Source organism: Rana temporaria, chromosome 2 (assembly GCF_905171775.1).
Source record: "Rana temporaria chromosome 2, aRanTem1.1, whole genome shotgun sequence".
NCBI classification, from domain to species: domain Eukaryota; kingdom Metazoa; phylum Chordata; class Amphibia; order Anura; family Ranidae; genus Rana; species Rana temporaria.
This window is the reverse complement of record NC_053490.1, coordinates 270,131,621-270,149,125: the sequence shown is the minus strand read 5'-3', so window position 1 is coordinate 270,149,125 and position 17,505 is coordinate 270,131,621. Positions and strand designations below refer to the sequence as shown.

The following is a 17,505-nucleotide window of genomic DNA, read 5'->3' as shown; positions in this document are numbered from 1 at the left end:
CATATGTTTATTTTTTCAATAATTTTTACAGTACAAATAACAAAAATCTCTGCTTTTCATTGTGCTTCATACATTGTCTTTAGCGCGTCATACATTTTATACACTCAAGGAATCCTCCACTTATAGCATGCATGGCCCATTGTCATATCCTAATTGTGAAGTGAATTATATCTTAGTCGCTCAAATGTTTATGGCGTACAGGCCATTCTCAACCAAGATTCTTACACTATATGCAGTACTACTTTATCCGTGGCATAAAGCATGCTCCCTATCACAGGCCATAGAGTCCTGCCCGCTAGGAAACACCAGCTCCCCATCCTTCCATCGGGGGAGTCTAGCCCTTCTGGTCACGGAGGGTACCCTCCACACCCCAATTTAACAATGTCTTGCGGGGGGTAAAAAAGGGACAAGAATAAAAACTAAACATATAAACGTTAAAAGAAAGAGGGGAGGGGTTGAACAAAGAAGAGAAAAAATAAAAATACAGAGGGGAGAGCAAAGAAGGAAAATTAGGGGGAGGGGGGGGATCATGGCTCCGCGCTCAGTGACTTTTCGTGCAGGAATGAATCTAGTTTGTGATCGTCCTGGGGTCATTTGTCAGGTACCTGATCCATGGGTCCCATACTTTGTGAAACGGCTTCATCTTATCTTGTACAATAGCTGTTGACCTTTCCTTTAACATGAGCCACGTCATTTTGTGTTTGAGCTGGTCAAATAGTAGGGCCGCTGACCTCCAATTTCTGGCTATAGTTATTTTGGAGTCTGGAGGCTTTGTCTACCCTGCCACCCAGGAGTGCGTGTTTTGTGGACTTTGTCAAGTTAATCTGGGTGAGGGAATATATAAAGTTATAGACCCTGATCCAAAATCTCCTGACCTTGGGGCAGGTCCACCATAGTTGATAAGTGGATCCCACCTGCCACATCCCCTAAAGCACCCCGGGGTGGCACCGGGTACAAAGGTGGCCAGTCTGGCCGGTACCATATACCATCTCAATAAAACCTTCCTACATATGTTTATTATGTTATAATCCCTCTAATACATATGCATGTCAGTGATGATCTTATCAAGGAACTGTGTGAGGAAGGATACACTCCTGATGTGTGTTTTTTACACTATAGAAATCAAATTATATTGTTTCAATTTGTTTACATGAGCATATATAGCATGTTTCCAGTAGACACTCTGTTGGTGTCATTGTCAGTTGGTGTCTTGCCCCCAGTATTTGGATATAATAGCACATGGCTGAATTATTATTATATCAGTATTTAAACATATTATTCTTTCATATAGTATACAATGCTCACACATGTATGTCCTCTCCCTTAGCACTATCATACGCTGCTACACTTTTTTCTTTTTTTTTAACACGTACATGGATCAGTGTAATTAAAGCTTACAGTTAATGTTCTGATCGTGTTCACACCATGTAATAGTAAAGATCATAGAGCAATTTACAGCAGAAGCCTTTTAACGTACCATTTTGTTTTTGGAGTGTGGCACCCTGTACAAACACAAGGCAGGGATAACCTACAAACTCCATGTAGACAGCGTCCTAATGGTGGTTGAAACCAGGACCATTAGTGATGCTGATACAGGTGTATAAAATCGTGAAAATAGGTCTGCACTTTAAGAATTTTGCATTCTTTTGCTGTTCCTTACATGATTTACCAGAAAAAATTACTACATACCGTACATTTCATAGTAAATACATTTTTGTTGATTTAACTAAATTATTGTCTGCAGGTTCCCGTACTTGGACCCCCCTGAAGAAAGGTTTATTTTAGAAGCACTCAGGAAGCTATATCAGTGCAGTGCAATTGACAGGTAAACAATCTTTTCTACAGGTTTTCCCAAGTAAGGCTGGCCATGCAAGGTTCGAATCGTTATAGAGCAGGCTGAATGTACCAAGTTGATTGATCAATCAGCCTCCCGGATTCTCTTGTGATTATAGCTAGTGGATGATATAGTCACTAGCGATAATCATTGTCTTCTCCCGGTGGTGGTGTGAGCTGGGAAGAAGTATGACATGCAGTACTTTTTTCAGCGCAGCGCAAGTCATTTGCCGGCGTATAAGGCGACTGGGCGTATAAGACGACCCCCTAATTTTCCAACTAAAATGTTGGTTTTGGGATATACTTGCCATATAAGATGACCCCTCACTGTGCCATTGCCTCACCTCACATCGCCGTCGCTGATCTTCATTACTTTATGCCTGGCAGAGTGAGTCAGACTGCGGGCCTCCATTTTTTAAAAGCCGCGCCTCTTCCTCGTGCTGTTCCGTGATAGGCGGAACACTCAGTTTCCCAGCAGAGCCTGCGTTCAGTGTTCCGCCTATCACGGACCTCCTTGATAGGCGGATCACTGAGCCTATCACAGGACAGCACGAGGAGGAGGCACGGCTTTTAAAAAATGGACGCCCACAGTCTGCATCCGGCGTATAAGACAACACCAGATTTTTGAGCCAAATTTTAAGTACAAAAGGTCGTCTTATACGCTGGCAAATACGGTACTTTTTACCTTTTTTGTTTATACATAAAATCCTGAAATGTATGTACAAAAGGATTTTGAACATATATTACATATACGGTCTTTTACATTATGCTGAAAAAATAAAACTATATCTCTTTAATTCTTGTTTGAAACAATCCCAAACCCCAATTTAAATGACTAATCTAGGGGCCAGAAAACAGCACTGTGCACCCAGAAAATGATCATCTGAGGGCATGATAAAGTTCTAGAATTCATATGAACTGTTTTTCCATGATTCCCAATCAAGTGAGCCCACCCTCATGGTAGTCAGGAGGCAGAAACCCCTTTCTGAGTGGACTGGTTCGCCTAAGACATTCATCTTGCACTGCTCTTCTCAATATGAACATGTCAAAGCAGGGAAGATGGCAGTGGCTCATGTTCGTAAACCGAAACGGAGTTTGCGCACTGAAGCAAATTTTTGTGGACATTTCTGTTCAAATACCAAGTTGTTTGTGAACCGAGGTATTGTTGTATATTTTTTTAAATGACTATGGACTCCTACACTGTCAGAATACAATTCCTCCATTCCTCTCACTTGTGTGTGAATGGGGGACCTAAGGGTCTGTTTTGATGGGCTTTTGTATGTATTAGAATTGCTTTGCTTTCTCCTCTCTCAGTGGTCTCTTTACAGTCCCACCCCCTAAAAATAACACAACACAATCAATTTGTTATGTCAGGACAATCCCAGTACACGAACCTGGGCATGTACTGTGGATTTTTACATTGTTGCCTGCATTTAACTATTGTAACAAACCCAGAACCTGTAGATGCAGTTCCTTTGCCATAGCAAACTGTGTTGCTAATGACGGCTGGTTAAGAGTGTGCCAGAGCAGTTGCATTGGGTCCTTCCAGCTTCAAATGATGCTGTTTTTTTGTGGCATCATTCCTATTAATAAAGTGTTAAATTTAACCAACTTCAAGCTTGCTTCCTTCATACCACATGTCATTGTGTGTAGCGTTAAAATTACAAAAAACGTTGAAAGTATTCTAAGTTGAGTAACCATGTACTACTCCAGTTTGTTGGTAGTTGCTTTGCAGCAAGCACTAAACCTGACCTCAATTGCCAGCAGCAGTTCATATTGTACAGGTGGACTCATGTACCATAGTTATGTGATTTAGCTACCTGTACGCAAAACATGCAGGATTGTTGGAACTGCATGCATACAAATTCTTCCTCTCTCCCCTACAAATACTGTAGCTGCTGACTTTTCATACAAGGACACTTGTCTATCCAGGGATCCAGTGATGTCAGCACCCCGAGCCGATTCTTTTAATGGGCTTTGGGTGCAGGTGCCAGCATCTTCACTAAGGGAAACCGGCAGTGACGCCTCCCGGCGTCACAGCCGGTTTTCTTCTGTGCATGATCGAGTCGCACTGCGCTTTGTGAATGGTTCCGCATTCTTTTGTGTGCGTCTCAGAAGGCCGAAGGAGGAGGGGCCAAGCAGCGTCGTAGATTGCTGCATCGATCCTACCCAGAAGTGGGAGCAGGTACCTCTCAAAACCAGGCTCCCCTCCAAAAAGTGCCAAATGTGCCAGTGGAGAGGGGGAGGGTGCAAACAAGCAGAGCTTCCCCTTTTGGGTGGAGCTCTGCTTTAAGCTGTGATAGGCAGTGGATAGGGTGCTGATGCCATGATGCTTTGCACCCGCAGCATACTTTACCCAACCTGTAGCGATGTCTTCCGCCCAACACTACATATTCATGTGGAGGGGAAGCCGCGCAAACTCCCTGCAACCTTGTGCAATGCATGTGGTTGCGGTGCATTTGTTGATAAAATGGGGTTAAAGCTGGTGGTGAGGAGGCGTCTCATTGCTTCCTCACCACCTGTCAGTAGCCTCTGAAGCTCTATCCAAATGTACATTGGGCTTCAGAAGCAAGAGAGAGTTAGACACATGTCTAAATCTACCCTTACTACTTTTTTTTTTTTTTTTCATATTTACTCTTTTATTTTCCTTTTTCTTTTATAACAAGGTCACAAGAGATTATCATACAATTAAATACAACCATACATTACATTATTCTAGACATAATGTCTCTTCAAAAAAAAAAAAACAGACACAGACCCAAAAACATAGTTATAGCCAATTCAGTTTTCACTCTAATCTTAAATACACCCGTTACCGATTTTGACCTACTTTGTCTGCTCCCCTAGTTCAAAATGTATGTACTTCAAGCACATCCTCCCATCTGTTTCCTTGTCATCAATATACCCTACTTGTCTAACCCCTTAGATGGGGACCCCCCGAACTACGCAAAAAATAATAAAAAAAAAGGAAGAAAAAAAAAAAAAAACTTTTTTTTTTTTCTTTGCGGGTGCGTTGGAGAGACATCAGGGGGCAGATCCACATACCGTATTTTCCGGCGTATAAGACGACTTTCTGGATGCAAAAACATGCATCCAAAGTCGGGGGTCGTCTTATACGCCGGGTACGGTCTCAATACTCACTTTTTTTTTCCAGCGGTGACAGTCCCCCATGCTGCGAGCGTGAATGATTTCAAAGCCGCGCCTTCTCTTCAGAGTGTTCTGTGATAGGAGGAACAAAAATCTTCCCAGCAGCGCCTCTGTTCTGTGTTCCTCCTATCACAGATGCCTTCTCATCCTCGGACGAGATGAGAAGACGTCCGTGATAGGCGGAAAACAGAACAGAGGCGCTGCTGGGAAAATTTGTGTGCCGCCTATCACAGAACACTCTGAAGTGAAGGCGCGGCTTTGAAATCATTCACGCTCGCGCTCGCAGCATGGGGGACTGTCACCGCTGGAAAAAAAAAAGTGAGTGTTATTGCACTGGGGGGGGGGGGGGCAACAAGTTCAGGCACAGTGGGGGCAAGTGATGACACAGTGAGAGGCAAGTGATGGCAATGTGGGGGCATGTAATGGCACAATGGCAATGTGGGGGCATGTAATGGCACAGTGGCAATGTGGGGGCATGTAATGGCACAGTGGCAATGTGGGGGCATGTAATGGCACAGTGGCAATGTGGGGGCATGTAATGGCACAGTCTGGGCATGTAATGTAATGGCACAGTCTGGGCATGTAATGTAATGGCACAGTGAGATTTGAAAAAGCCTGTTTCTGTCAGCGGGTCTGGCTCCCCCTCAGCTTCCAGAAAGACTAGAAGGAAGGGGTAGTCTTATACAGTGAGTATATCCCAAAATCAAAAATTTTCCTGGAAAATTAGGGGGTCGTCTTATACGCCGAGTCGTCTTATACGCCGAAAAATACGGTACATTTGTGGCGGCCGCAGCGTATGTAAAATACGCTACGCCGCTGTAACTTACTTTGAATTTGTTTGAATCCTCAACGAATACGCGCCATAAGTTACGGCGGCGTAGCGTATCTCTCGCGGCGTAAGGGCGCGGAATTCAAATTCGGCGAGTAGGGGGCGTGTTTCATTTAAATGAAGCGCGTCCCCGCACCGAACTGTAAAAACTCCCAGGGTGCATTGCTCCAAATGACGTCGCAAGGACGTCATTGTTTTGGACGTGAACGTAAATGGCGTCCATCCCCATTCACGGACGACTTACGCAAACGGCGTAAAATTTTCAAAATTAGACGCGGGAACGACGGCCATACTTAACATTGAGTACGCCACCATATAGCAGCTTTAACTATACGTCGGAAAAACCGAACGGAAACGACGTAAAAAAATGCGACGGCCGCTCGTACGTTCGTGGATCGTCGGAAATTGCTAATTTGCATAAAAAGACTACAGTATTACAGACACCAAAAACCATCATTATTTGGTCATTTAGCCATTAAGGCCCGGATTCACAAAGCACTTACGCCGACGTATATCAAGTTACGCCGACGTAAGTGCAAATGTGCGCCGTCGTATCTGTGCGCAAGACCCTCAAACGGAGATGCGCCTAAAAATAGGCTTCACCCTGCCGACGTAACTTGCTTACGCCGACGTAGAGTGGGCGCACATTTAGGCTGGGAGCATGGTGCCGCTCCCATTGATTAGTCATTCAAACATGCAAATGAGGGAAATACGGCGATTCACGAACCTGCGTGCGCCCGACGCAGGCTACGAAAGGTGCGCGTAAGTTGTACGTCCGGCGTAAAGTTAAGCTCTATAAAGGAGGTGTAACCCAGCAGCAAACATGCAAAGGTCTGCACCAGGGAACACAAGCCGGCCAAGCCGCCGTATTTTACGTTGGACGTGTGTCTGGCTGGGCGTAGGTTACGTTCATGGCGTACGCAGTGAACCGGCGTATCTTAGGCAGTTGTACCGACGTGGTTGTGAGCATGCACAGGGGGATGCGTCCACGTCACGGCGCATTGCGCTGTTCGTTAAACGTACTTGTCTGGCGCTCGGACCATCATTTACATGGGGTCACGCCTCATTTGCATGGGTCAAGCCCACTTCCACCTACGCCGGCCTGCGCCTTCGAAACCTACGCCACGCCGACGCAGCATGGGAGCACTGGCTTCCTGAATTCCATGCTTGCCTCTCTGCGCTGCGTCGGCGTGGCGTACATTGGTTTCCGCTACGGCGGCATAATGTGCGCCCGCTCTCTGTGAATCTGGGCCTATGTGGTTTCTTTTTTTTTTTTTTTTTTTTTTACACTACATGTTTGGTGCTGCATTTTCAGTTATGAGTATTTCTTTTGGTTAGCAGTAGCTAGTAACATTGGACTGGACTTGTCCTGTAATGTTTGATGTTTTATTTATTTTTTGCAGCTTCCTCAGTTTCAGTGATAGTTAGGAATATACCCAAACATTTACCTGTGTGGCTATAAATGCTAGGGTGTGTTCCCAGCTCTCACTAGACGTGAAGAAGATGCTTGAATGAGTGAAAAAAGTCTTCAGCATTACAGAATATGTCCAGATCAAAATGTCACTATTGCAAGGAATACTGTGCCCTGGATAAATAAGAACCTTCTCTTATGTTTTTTGTTTTGCTACCTACCAGATGTCATACTAATATTATCACTAGGGTTTATTATTGTATAGTATATTGTAGCTTTTTTTTTTTGGTCTGTAAAAAAGGCTTATATGTTTGTGAACTGAATAAAGCAGGACACGAACACTCCAAAGTTAGCCATTAAAGTAATAATTATCTCCAAAATGGAAATGAGAAGTTAGAAATGATTACAGCAGCCATTTTAAGTTTTGTATTTATAGTTACTCATTACAATTCCCCAATCCATAATGATGAGATATTACCTTCTATTATTTATTAAACTACTGCAGTAATGGCTGAGGGAAGGAAAATGCTGTGGTTATTCTGCAGTGTCATCAGAAGAAAGACCTCACCATTTAACTATGATAAAACCTCTCTCTCTCTCTTTCCCAAACTTGTACTGTAATGAAATACATGTGTGGGCTACCATTGCTTACTGTCTGGTAAAAGATGTAAGGTTCTTGAACAAGCTTGCAGCAAGGGAAATCAAAACTTTTGATCTGCTTACCCTTTTATAGGTCAGTGACGCAGAAATTACTGATGTTATTTTATCAGCATGATAGCCAAACAGCTAGTATTTCCAAAAGAAGAGGTCATCAATTGCATTCTACATATTTCTCTCAGCACAGGTGTTCATATAATCAATAGCTGGCCACATAAATAATCTTATTGTCTAGGCTGGGTTCACACTGGTACGGCACGACAGTCGTACTACTTTGGATCCGACTTTGCCCTGCGACTTGAAGTCGGATATGCGTCCAACTTCAATGAACAGGGATCAGACACTGTGTCCGGTATGAATCTTGATGGGGAACTCCACGTCAAATGAAAAAAAAAAAAAACCTGCATGGGTTCCCCCTCCAAGAGCATACCAGGCCCTTCCGTCTGGTATGGATTTTAAGAGGAATCCCCCTAAACCAAAACGGCGTGGGGGTTCCCCCAAAATCCATACCAGACACTTATTGGAGCACGCAGCCCAGCCAGTCAGTAAAGGGAATGATGACAAGCAAGAGCCCCCCCTCCTGAACCGTACCGGGCTGCATGCCCTCAACATGGGGGGGGGGGTGCTTTGGGAGGCATGATGGGACTCATCCGTGCCACATCAGTACCATATCAGTACTCATCCCCTGTATGTGGCCAGGCTGTGTAAAAGTCACATATGTGATATCGTCATACTCGGGAGGTGTAGCAGAATGTATTTTTGGGGTGTAATTTTTGCTATGTACATGCTATGTGTTGAAAATATCTTATAAATAGACAACTTTGTGTAAAAAAAAAAAAGGGAGTTTTCGTTTTTCTTTCCACATTTTACAAAAATGTGTGGGGGAAAAAAATGACATGTTCAAAAGACTCAATATGCCTCATAGAATATACGCTGGGGCATTAACTTTCCAAAATAGGGTACTTTTTTGGGCTTTTCCATGGTCTTGGTGCTCCAAAAGTATAAGAGGTAGTCTAGAAATTAGATGTGTAATTTATGTCCCTAGAACACCTGATGGTGCTCCCTGCATGTTAGGACACTGTATGTGGCCAGGCTGTGTAAAAGTCTCACATGTGGTATTGCCATACTCGGGAGGAGTAGCAGAATGTATTTTGGGGTGTAATTTGTGGTATTCATATGCTGTGTGAGAGAAATAACTTGGTAATTTGATAATTTTGTGGAACAAAAAGGGGAAAAAAATCTTAATTTTTAAAAGAATTGTGTGAAATTACAATTTCAAAATGTCACTGCCTCTTACTAAATACCTTGGATTGTCTACTTTCTAAAAAAAAAAGGTAATTTGCGGGGCATTTGTACTGTCCTGGCTTGTTAGGGTTTCAAGAAATGAGATAGGCGGTCCGTACATCAGGTGAGATCAATTTTCAATGATTGGCACCATAGCTTGTAGACTCTGTAACTTTCACAAGACCAAATAATTTACACTGATTTGGGGTTATTTTACCAAAGATATGTAACCCAGAGGTGATCAAATACGACCAAAAGAAAGCTCTATTTGTGTGAAGAATAAAAAAGGACAACAATGTTCATATGGGTACAGTGTTGCATGAGTAGTTGTTAAAAAGCAATTAATGGCGCGCTTATTCAAAACTATAAAACTCCACAAAAAAAATTATAAAGGTGAAAAAATAAAATCTGTACAAGGAACTCCAAAAGATGAAATGCAAGTCCAAAAACTTTTGATAATTCTGAAGAAAAATAAATGTCTCTCTTGCTTGTAAATACGTGATGCAATTCGTGCCTCAAAACAATGGATGTGAAATGACTGCTCACCTCAAAAAAAGAACCACCAGGGCCTATTCAAGCCTTGGGTAATAAAAGATCTCTGGTCATCGGGAACACCAGCTGCTCCAATAATAAAGGACACATTCTTTCTGTACAAAACAATCCTCAAGTGTCGCTCAAAATATTTAGAAAGAGTTCATTGCGCAATACCGTTAAAAGTAGAATTTATTGTAACATAAAAATGTGCACTCTTTCCACATCTTGTATTAAATGCACTTAATATCTCCAAGATACGAGCTCCCCACCTCCTCGCCGCTAATTCCGTTTAGCGAGGCGAGGAGCTCGTATCTTGGAGATAGGCTTAAATAGACCCTGGTGAGTATTTGTATTTTTTTTTTATCTTAAAGCGGTGGTTCCCCTAAAAATAAAATTTTGACATTGCATTTAGCAAATAAATTACAGTTAGAATCGGCTTGTTTTATTTAAAAAATACCTCCGTACGTATCGTTTCCTATATTCGGTCCCACCGCCACTTCCGGGTACGATGCAGGCGGTGGGCGTTCCTAATTGATTGACAGGCATCCGAACGACGCATCCATCGCGTCACGAGATGCCGAAAAAAGCCGAACGTCGGTGCGCATGCGCCGTATAGAGCCGCACCGACGTTCGGCTTTTTTCGGCATCTCGTGACGCGATGGATGCGTCGTTCGGATGCCTGTCAATCAATTAGGAACGCCCACCGCCTGCATCGTACCCGGAAGTGGCGGTGGGACCGAATATAGGAAACGATACGTACGGAGGTATTTTTTAAATAAAACAAGCCGATTCTAACTGTAATTTATTTGCTAAATGCGATGTCAAAATTTTATTTTTAGGGGAACCACCGCTTTAAGGTGAGCGGCCATTTCACTCAGATGGTAATTGGTGGAGGTGATTGCACATCCATTTGTTTTGAGGCCGAATTATCACAAGTTTTTGGACTTTTGTTTCATCTTTTGAAGTTTCTAATACTATTTTATTTCTCACCTTTATGTTGTTTAGATGTGGAGTTTGATAGTTTTGTATAAGCGCACCATTAATTGCTTTTTAACTATTTCCAGTGTGAGTTCACTTGCTGAACGGCAGCAGCTGTTCTCTTATTAGTTAAAATAATTATTAATTATTTCACAGTTGGAATTTCACTATATCATCACCACCATAGAGTAATTGTCATTCAAAATGTGAGAGCACCGAAAGCTGAAAATTGGTCTGGTTAGGAAGGGGGTTTAAGTGCCCAGTGGACAAGTGGTTGAATGTGTTCAATTGCCTGTTTACTGACTCATGTACAGTTGTGCTCAAACGTTTACAGACCTTGGCAGAATTTGACTTCTTGGCCATTTTTCAGAGAATATGAATAACACAAAAACGTTTCTTTCACTCATGGTTAGTGTTTGGCTGAGGCCATTTATTATCAGTCAACTGTGTTTACTCTTTTTAAATCATAATGACAACAGAAACAACCTAAATGACCCTGATCAAAAGTTTACATACCCCAGTTCTTAAAGCGGGAGTTCACCCATTTGTAAAAAAAAAATTTTTATCCCCTTAGCTTCCTGCTCGTTCGGTCTAGGGGAATCGGCTATTTGTATTAAAATATGAGCAGTACTTACCCGTTTTCGAGCTGCATCTTCTTCCGTCGCTTCCGGGTATGGGTCTTCGGGAGCGGGCGTTCCTTCTTGAGTGACAGCCTTCCGAGAGGCTTCCGACGGTCGCATCCGTCGCGTCACTCGTAGCCGAAAGAAGCCGAACGTCGGTGCGGCTCTATACTGCGCCTGCGCACCGACGTTCGGCTTCTTTCGGAAAATCGTGACGCGATGGATGCGACCGTCGGAAGCCTCTCGGAAGACTGTCACTCAAGAAGGAACGCCCATTCCCGAAGCCCATACCCGGAAGCGACGGAGAGGATGCATCTCGTAAGCGGGTAAGTACTGCACATATTTTAAAATAAATAGCCGATTCCCCTAGTAAAAACGAGCAGGAATCTAAGGGGGGAAAGTGCCCTCTAAGGGTGAACCCCCGCTTTAACCACTTCCGGACTGCCACATGACGATATACGTCAGCACTTTGAAGAGTGATATCTCTGTTATGGGAGAAGCTAGCTTCCATAACCCAGGTATCCCTGTCTTCAGGCGGCGGTCCGATAATGGTGGTCTCTTCGGCGGATTCATCACAAGATCACCGTTATCGGCGGCGGGAGAGGGGCCTCCCACTGCTCTCCCATGCATTCCTCCGTTTACCGGAGTAGGCAATATGGTCCTTGCTATGGCTGGGTATGGAGACGAGTGAAGGGAAGATGACCCCCACCATCTTCAGCCCAAACGTCACTTCCGCCCATAGCTCTTAAAGGGCCATTTTTTTTTATTTTTTTTTAAATGACTAAATAATTTTTTCTTGCATTTTTGTCTTTTTGACCCCAGATCTCGTATTTAAGAGGACCTGTCATTCTTTTTTCTATTGCAAGGGATGTTTACATTCCTTGTAATAGGAATAAAAGTGACACAATTTGCATAAAAAAAAAAAAAAAAACTGTAAAAAATAAAAGGTAAAATAAATAATACATTTAAACATGCACAGTTTTATGTGATAGACCAACACAAAGTGGCAGGTAATTGTGAAGTGGAAGGAAAATAATAAATGGTTTTCCAATTCTTTTACAAATACAATTCTGAAAAGTGTGGCCTGCATTTGCATTTAGCCCATTTTACTCTGATACCCTCTGAACTAAAATCTAGTAGAACCAGATGCCTTCAGAAGTCACCTAATTAGTAAATAGAGTCCACCTGTGTGTAATTTTAATCTCAGTATAAATACATCTGTTCTGTGAAGCCCTCAGAGGTTTGTTAGAGAACCTTTGTGAACAAACAGCATCATGAAGGCCAAGGAACACATCAGACAGGTCAGGGATAAAGTTGTGCAGAAGTTTAAAGCAGGGTTAGGTTTGAACATCTCGCAGAGCACTGTTCAATCCATCATGCAAAAATAAAGAGTATGGCACAGCTGCAAACTTACCAAGACATGGCCGTCCGCCTAAACTGACAGGCTGGGCAAGGAGAGCATTAATCAAAGAAGCAGCCAAGAGACTCATGGTAATTCTGGAGGAGCTGCGGAGATCCAAAGCCAAAGTGGGAGAATCTGTCCACAGGACAGCTATTAGTTGTGCACTCCACAAATCTGGCCTTTTATGGAAGAGTGGCAAGAAGAAAGCATAATAAGTCCTGTTTGCAGTTTGCAAGAAGCCATGTGGGGGACACGGAAAACATGTGGAAGAGGTGGTTCTGGTCACACAAGACCAAAATTAAACTTTTCGGCCTAAAAGCAAAACGCCATGTGTGGGGGAAAACTAACACTGCACATCACCCTGAACACACCATCCCCACCGTGAAACATGATGGAGGCAATATCCTGTTGTGGGGATGCTTTTCTTCAGCAGGGACAGGGAAGCTGGACAGAGTTGATGGGAAGATGGATGGAGCCAAATACAGGGCAATCTTAGAAGAAAAATGTCTGTATAAAGACGCTCTCCATCCAATCTGACAGAGATTGAGCTATTTTACAAAGAAGAATGGGCAAAAATGTAACTACATGTGCAGAGCTGGTAGAGACATACCCAAAAATACTTTTTAGCTGTAATTGCAGCGAAAAGGTGGTTCTACAAAGTATTGACTCAGGGGGTCTGAAAACAAACGCACTCCACACTTTTCAGATATTTATTTGTAAAAAAAAATGAAAATAATTTTCCTTCTACTTCACAATTATATGCCACTTTGTGTTGGTCTATCACATAAAATCCAAATAAAATACATTTGATGTTTTTGGTTGTAACATGACAAAGTGTGGACAATTTCAAAAGGTATGAATACTTTTTCAAGGCACTGTATGAGCGGTCTTGCATCTTGTAGGAGGGAAGAATCATATGTGAAATTATCCAGCTTAATTGTACTGGGAGTACAAAAAATATGTTTTGTTCAGTGTGGTTCTTCCACAGTGTGGTTTTTCACTGGCCAGTGTTTTTGGACTATCATATAGACATATGTCATATGGACTTTAATTTGCCATTTCTTTGTGTACTTTGTTTTTTTTCCTGTTTAATTTTTAAATAATATTAGTAGTGAAAATAGCTTGTTGGTTCAGGGTTGAGCTTTCAGAATTAGGCCTGCTATACACAGAGTGAATTTCTTTCCTGCAACCATGGTTTGGAGGAATGAAATTTTCTTGATCATGCTGGGACATTGTCTTTCGTTCAGTTGAAAATGTTATGGCATTGTGTTCAGCCTATGAATAGTGTTACTTTTTTTCATCCAGAAAACACGATAACTGAACATGGTAGCCCAACACTGTGTTTGTTTAAATCAGTTACATGCAAAGGACTCGGGTGGACTAGCAGTTCCGAACCCATATTATTATTTCATAGCGGCTCAATTGCAGCATCTAACGAGGTGGCAGCACCACAAGTCCTCTGATCCCATAAGAAACATTTGTTACGCACACTACTTTTGGGTGATGGCCTTGTGGAGTGCATAGAAGTGGGAGAACTTGGAACAATGTCTGACTATCCCACAATGGTACTTGTAGATAGAATATGGAACAAAGCCAACAGCACTTCCAATATGCAGGATACTCCTGAGTGGTCCCTTATTTGGAATAACAGAAACTAGCCTGAACTTTGTAAATTTCAGGGCTTCTCAGCTTAGCCTGGGCGTGGTGTTGTATATATTTCACAGCTATACCATAGCGGCCTCTTTAGAGATTTTCAGTCCCTAAAAGTGGAATATGGTCTACCAAATGCCTTATTTTTCCAGTACTTGCAACTCAGGCATGCCATTTAGGCACAATCTACACTGCCCATATGGGACTTAACTAGACCCTCTGTGCTCACACAACTGGTGACATCTTTGTCTCGGAAGGGGCAGATCTCCTCCCTGTATGGTTCTTTACTATTCCAGGTGTCTAAAGCTATGCCGTTAAATTGTAGGGCTAGCTGGGGGGAAGATATATGACACATATCAGATGAGGAATGGCCTACCATACTGGAGAATGTACTTAGGGTGTCACACTCTTCTTCCCAAAAACTCACGCAGTTATTCATTATTCACCAAAATTACCGTACCCTATATAAATTACACAAATGGCACAGAAGAGACGATCTATTTTGTCCTTGTTGTCTGGTGGACAACGGTACCCTTATTCACATGCTTTGGAAGTGCCCAAAACTACAAAGGTACTGGTCTGAAGTGATCAGCTCTATTAAAAGAATATGGAATCTCACATTTGCAGTTGACCCTAAGCTGTGTCTGCTTGGGTGGTTGGACGAGGAACTGTACACACCCACACCTACACGGCCATTCTCAGGGTTTTGTTTATAGCCAGAAAACTCATTGCCAGGAAATGGCTCTCGGTATTACCTCCTTCTCACGCAGAATGGGTTACTCCCATAAATGACACTCTTCAGTGAGAAGCTGACATACAAACACAGGTGTAGTCCAATGAAGTTTGAAAACCTCTGGGATCCCTGGCTGGATATTCCTGGTTTGGCCCCCTTCCAATTGGTCCAAGCTAGAATCCTTGGTGGCAGGACAGTCATTCGTTCCGTCACAAGGGGTTTTTGGCTGCCTAAACAGGGTGGGTGAATGATTGGACAGATGCACTGGGACTTTGAATGAGGATTACTCTGAAACAATATTTTTGATGTGGTGCTCTGAAGTGGCTAGTTGTATCGTTTAGTTTTATGTGATTGTCAATATGTGGTGGTCCATTTTAGGACCGCAGTTGAGCTGGGGAATGGAACACTTAGAAGGCACGCTTAATATATATAGTAACTTACTAAATGACAGACACAGATATATATTTTTAATGATTTGTCTTTTTATTTTTGTATGGACTGTAACATCATATGATATGCTGATATATAAGTAGTAAGGCCGGGTGGCTGTACGTCTGGATAATACTATGTCCCCTACAACATCATATGATTTGTTTTTTGTTCAATGGAAATGTTTTTCTTTTTCTTCTTTTTGTCAAGAAAAAGAATCTGATTTAAAAAATAAATCAGTTACATGCATTCCAGTTTCAGAAAAAACAAAAAGGTGTTCAATGTCTTACAGTATGTTTTTTCTTTTAGATTACAGCCTGAATAAATAAAGATTGTCCGACATCCTGCACAGAAAGTCCCTGGCTCTGTGTGCAAGCCATGATCTCTCTGCAGACATTGGACATGGTCCTTGCCGAATCAGAGTGATCTCTAGTCAGTAGAAGGCATGAGCTTAGCGGATTGGTGAGCTCTAGCTCTGACTTTGCAGGTTATGTCATAACTTTACAGAGATCATTTCTTCCTCAGAGAGCAAGGGTCTTTCTCTGCAGCCGCCAATACACAGAAAGTATGATAAAACAAATAGGGCCACAGAAAGCAACAAAAAGAACCTGAAGGATTTTCTCCCTAACTAAACTAAAAATGTTTTAGCTGATGTTGGGATTCAATATATAATTTTGGAAAAATGTTATGATGAAATATGTTTATTTTGTTGTTTTTCTTTTTAAGGAGTGGTAATGTCACAAGATTAGGACATTTCCTGATAGAGTTTCCATTATCACCAAATCTTGCGTGTGCTGTGATTAAAGCCACCTCTGTGGGGTGTGAAGACCTGCTCCTGCCATTGGCAGCTATGTTATCAGTAGAACACATCTTCATACAGTCAGGTATTTTGCATGAAAACCAAAATTCCTTTGATCCTAACTTGCAGTAGGCGATAGGCATGGCTATAGATGAACTTTGGGTACATAATCCATTACAAATATCATGGATATTTGTGATGAAAGTAAAACAGGTGAAGCCATTATTTTTGTGACATTTAGTGTAAGCAGTCTTGAACTGGAGACCTTTGTCTCTATGTTATAGCCTGCTATTGCAGCTATATAATATTAACCAAAGTATTTCTGTTGAGTTAGGCATGATTTTTAATGGCTTGTGAAATCCTTCATATAACATTTCCCTGTACTTATTTTGCTAATGGATACCTACTTAATTTTGAAGCATGTTCATTATGGCTACAACTGATATTTCAAAGATTTATGTTTTTACTGTATATTTTCTGAAATTGGTATATGTGAAAAAAAGAGTTTGAACTAATAATTGAGGTTTTAAATGTAAATAAATACAAATATGTACCAGAGTTTTTTGTTTTTTTTGCAAGGGCACATTAATACAGGCTTCATTTTAAGTCCAATATAACTGTTCAAATCTTCAGTGTTCTAATTTCCCTGTCTGCTTACTGTTGTGTTTTTTTTTTTCTTTTTGTCAATTCTTTATCAAAAGACAAAAGTACAGAGAACATATCACACATTAATATGTGCATGTATTACAAGGGGTACAACAAGAATAGCTGACAATACTGTAATAACCAAGACTGTGTCGCCTGGGACGCACATAGTCAACAGCATAGCAACAAAAGATCAACGCAAATGCAACCAGTTGGTAAAAAAGAAGACAACATAAGTACCCCCGAGAACTGTAGGGGTCTTCGTACCCTGCTTTGATATTTGTTGTCTCTTTTTTTGGTGGAAATTAGACAAAGGATGGAAAAAAGACAGAGGGGAAAAAAAGGGGAGGGTGAAAGGGTAAAGGAAACCTCTCTTCACTCCCTCGCCAGCCAGCGCCCCCACGGATGCCAAGGTAAAGGGCCAGAATTAGCGTACCATAGATGCATACTCGGAGTATCTAAATTCATGCCAGTAAAACCATTTCTTAAGAAGTTTCTCTCTAAGGCCCCTTTTTAAGGCCCTTTTCAGTTGCAACAAAGTATTCCAGTTCCTT

At 42.0% G+C, this 17,505-nt stretch overlaps 1 protein-coding gene across 2 annotated transcripts in view; it reads left to right on the top strand.

Annotated features, from left to right (window-relative positions):
* Window positions 1–17,505, top strand: part of DHX40 (DEAH-box helicase 40) — a 91,524-nt gene that overhangs the window by 32,921 nt on the left and 41,098 nt on the right. For both annotated transcript variants that reach the window (XM_040336948.1, XM_040336947.1), the window contains exons 11-12: window positions 1,745–1,825; window positions 16,234–16,391. In XM_040336948.1, the coding sequence (XP_040192882.1) occupies window positions 1,745–1,825; window positions 16,234–16,391 (239 nt within the window). The remainder of the gene's footprint in view (window positions 1–1,744; window positions 1,826–16,233; window positions 16,392–17,505) is intronic.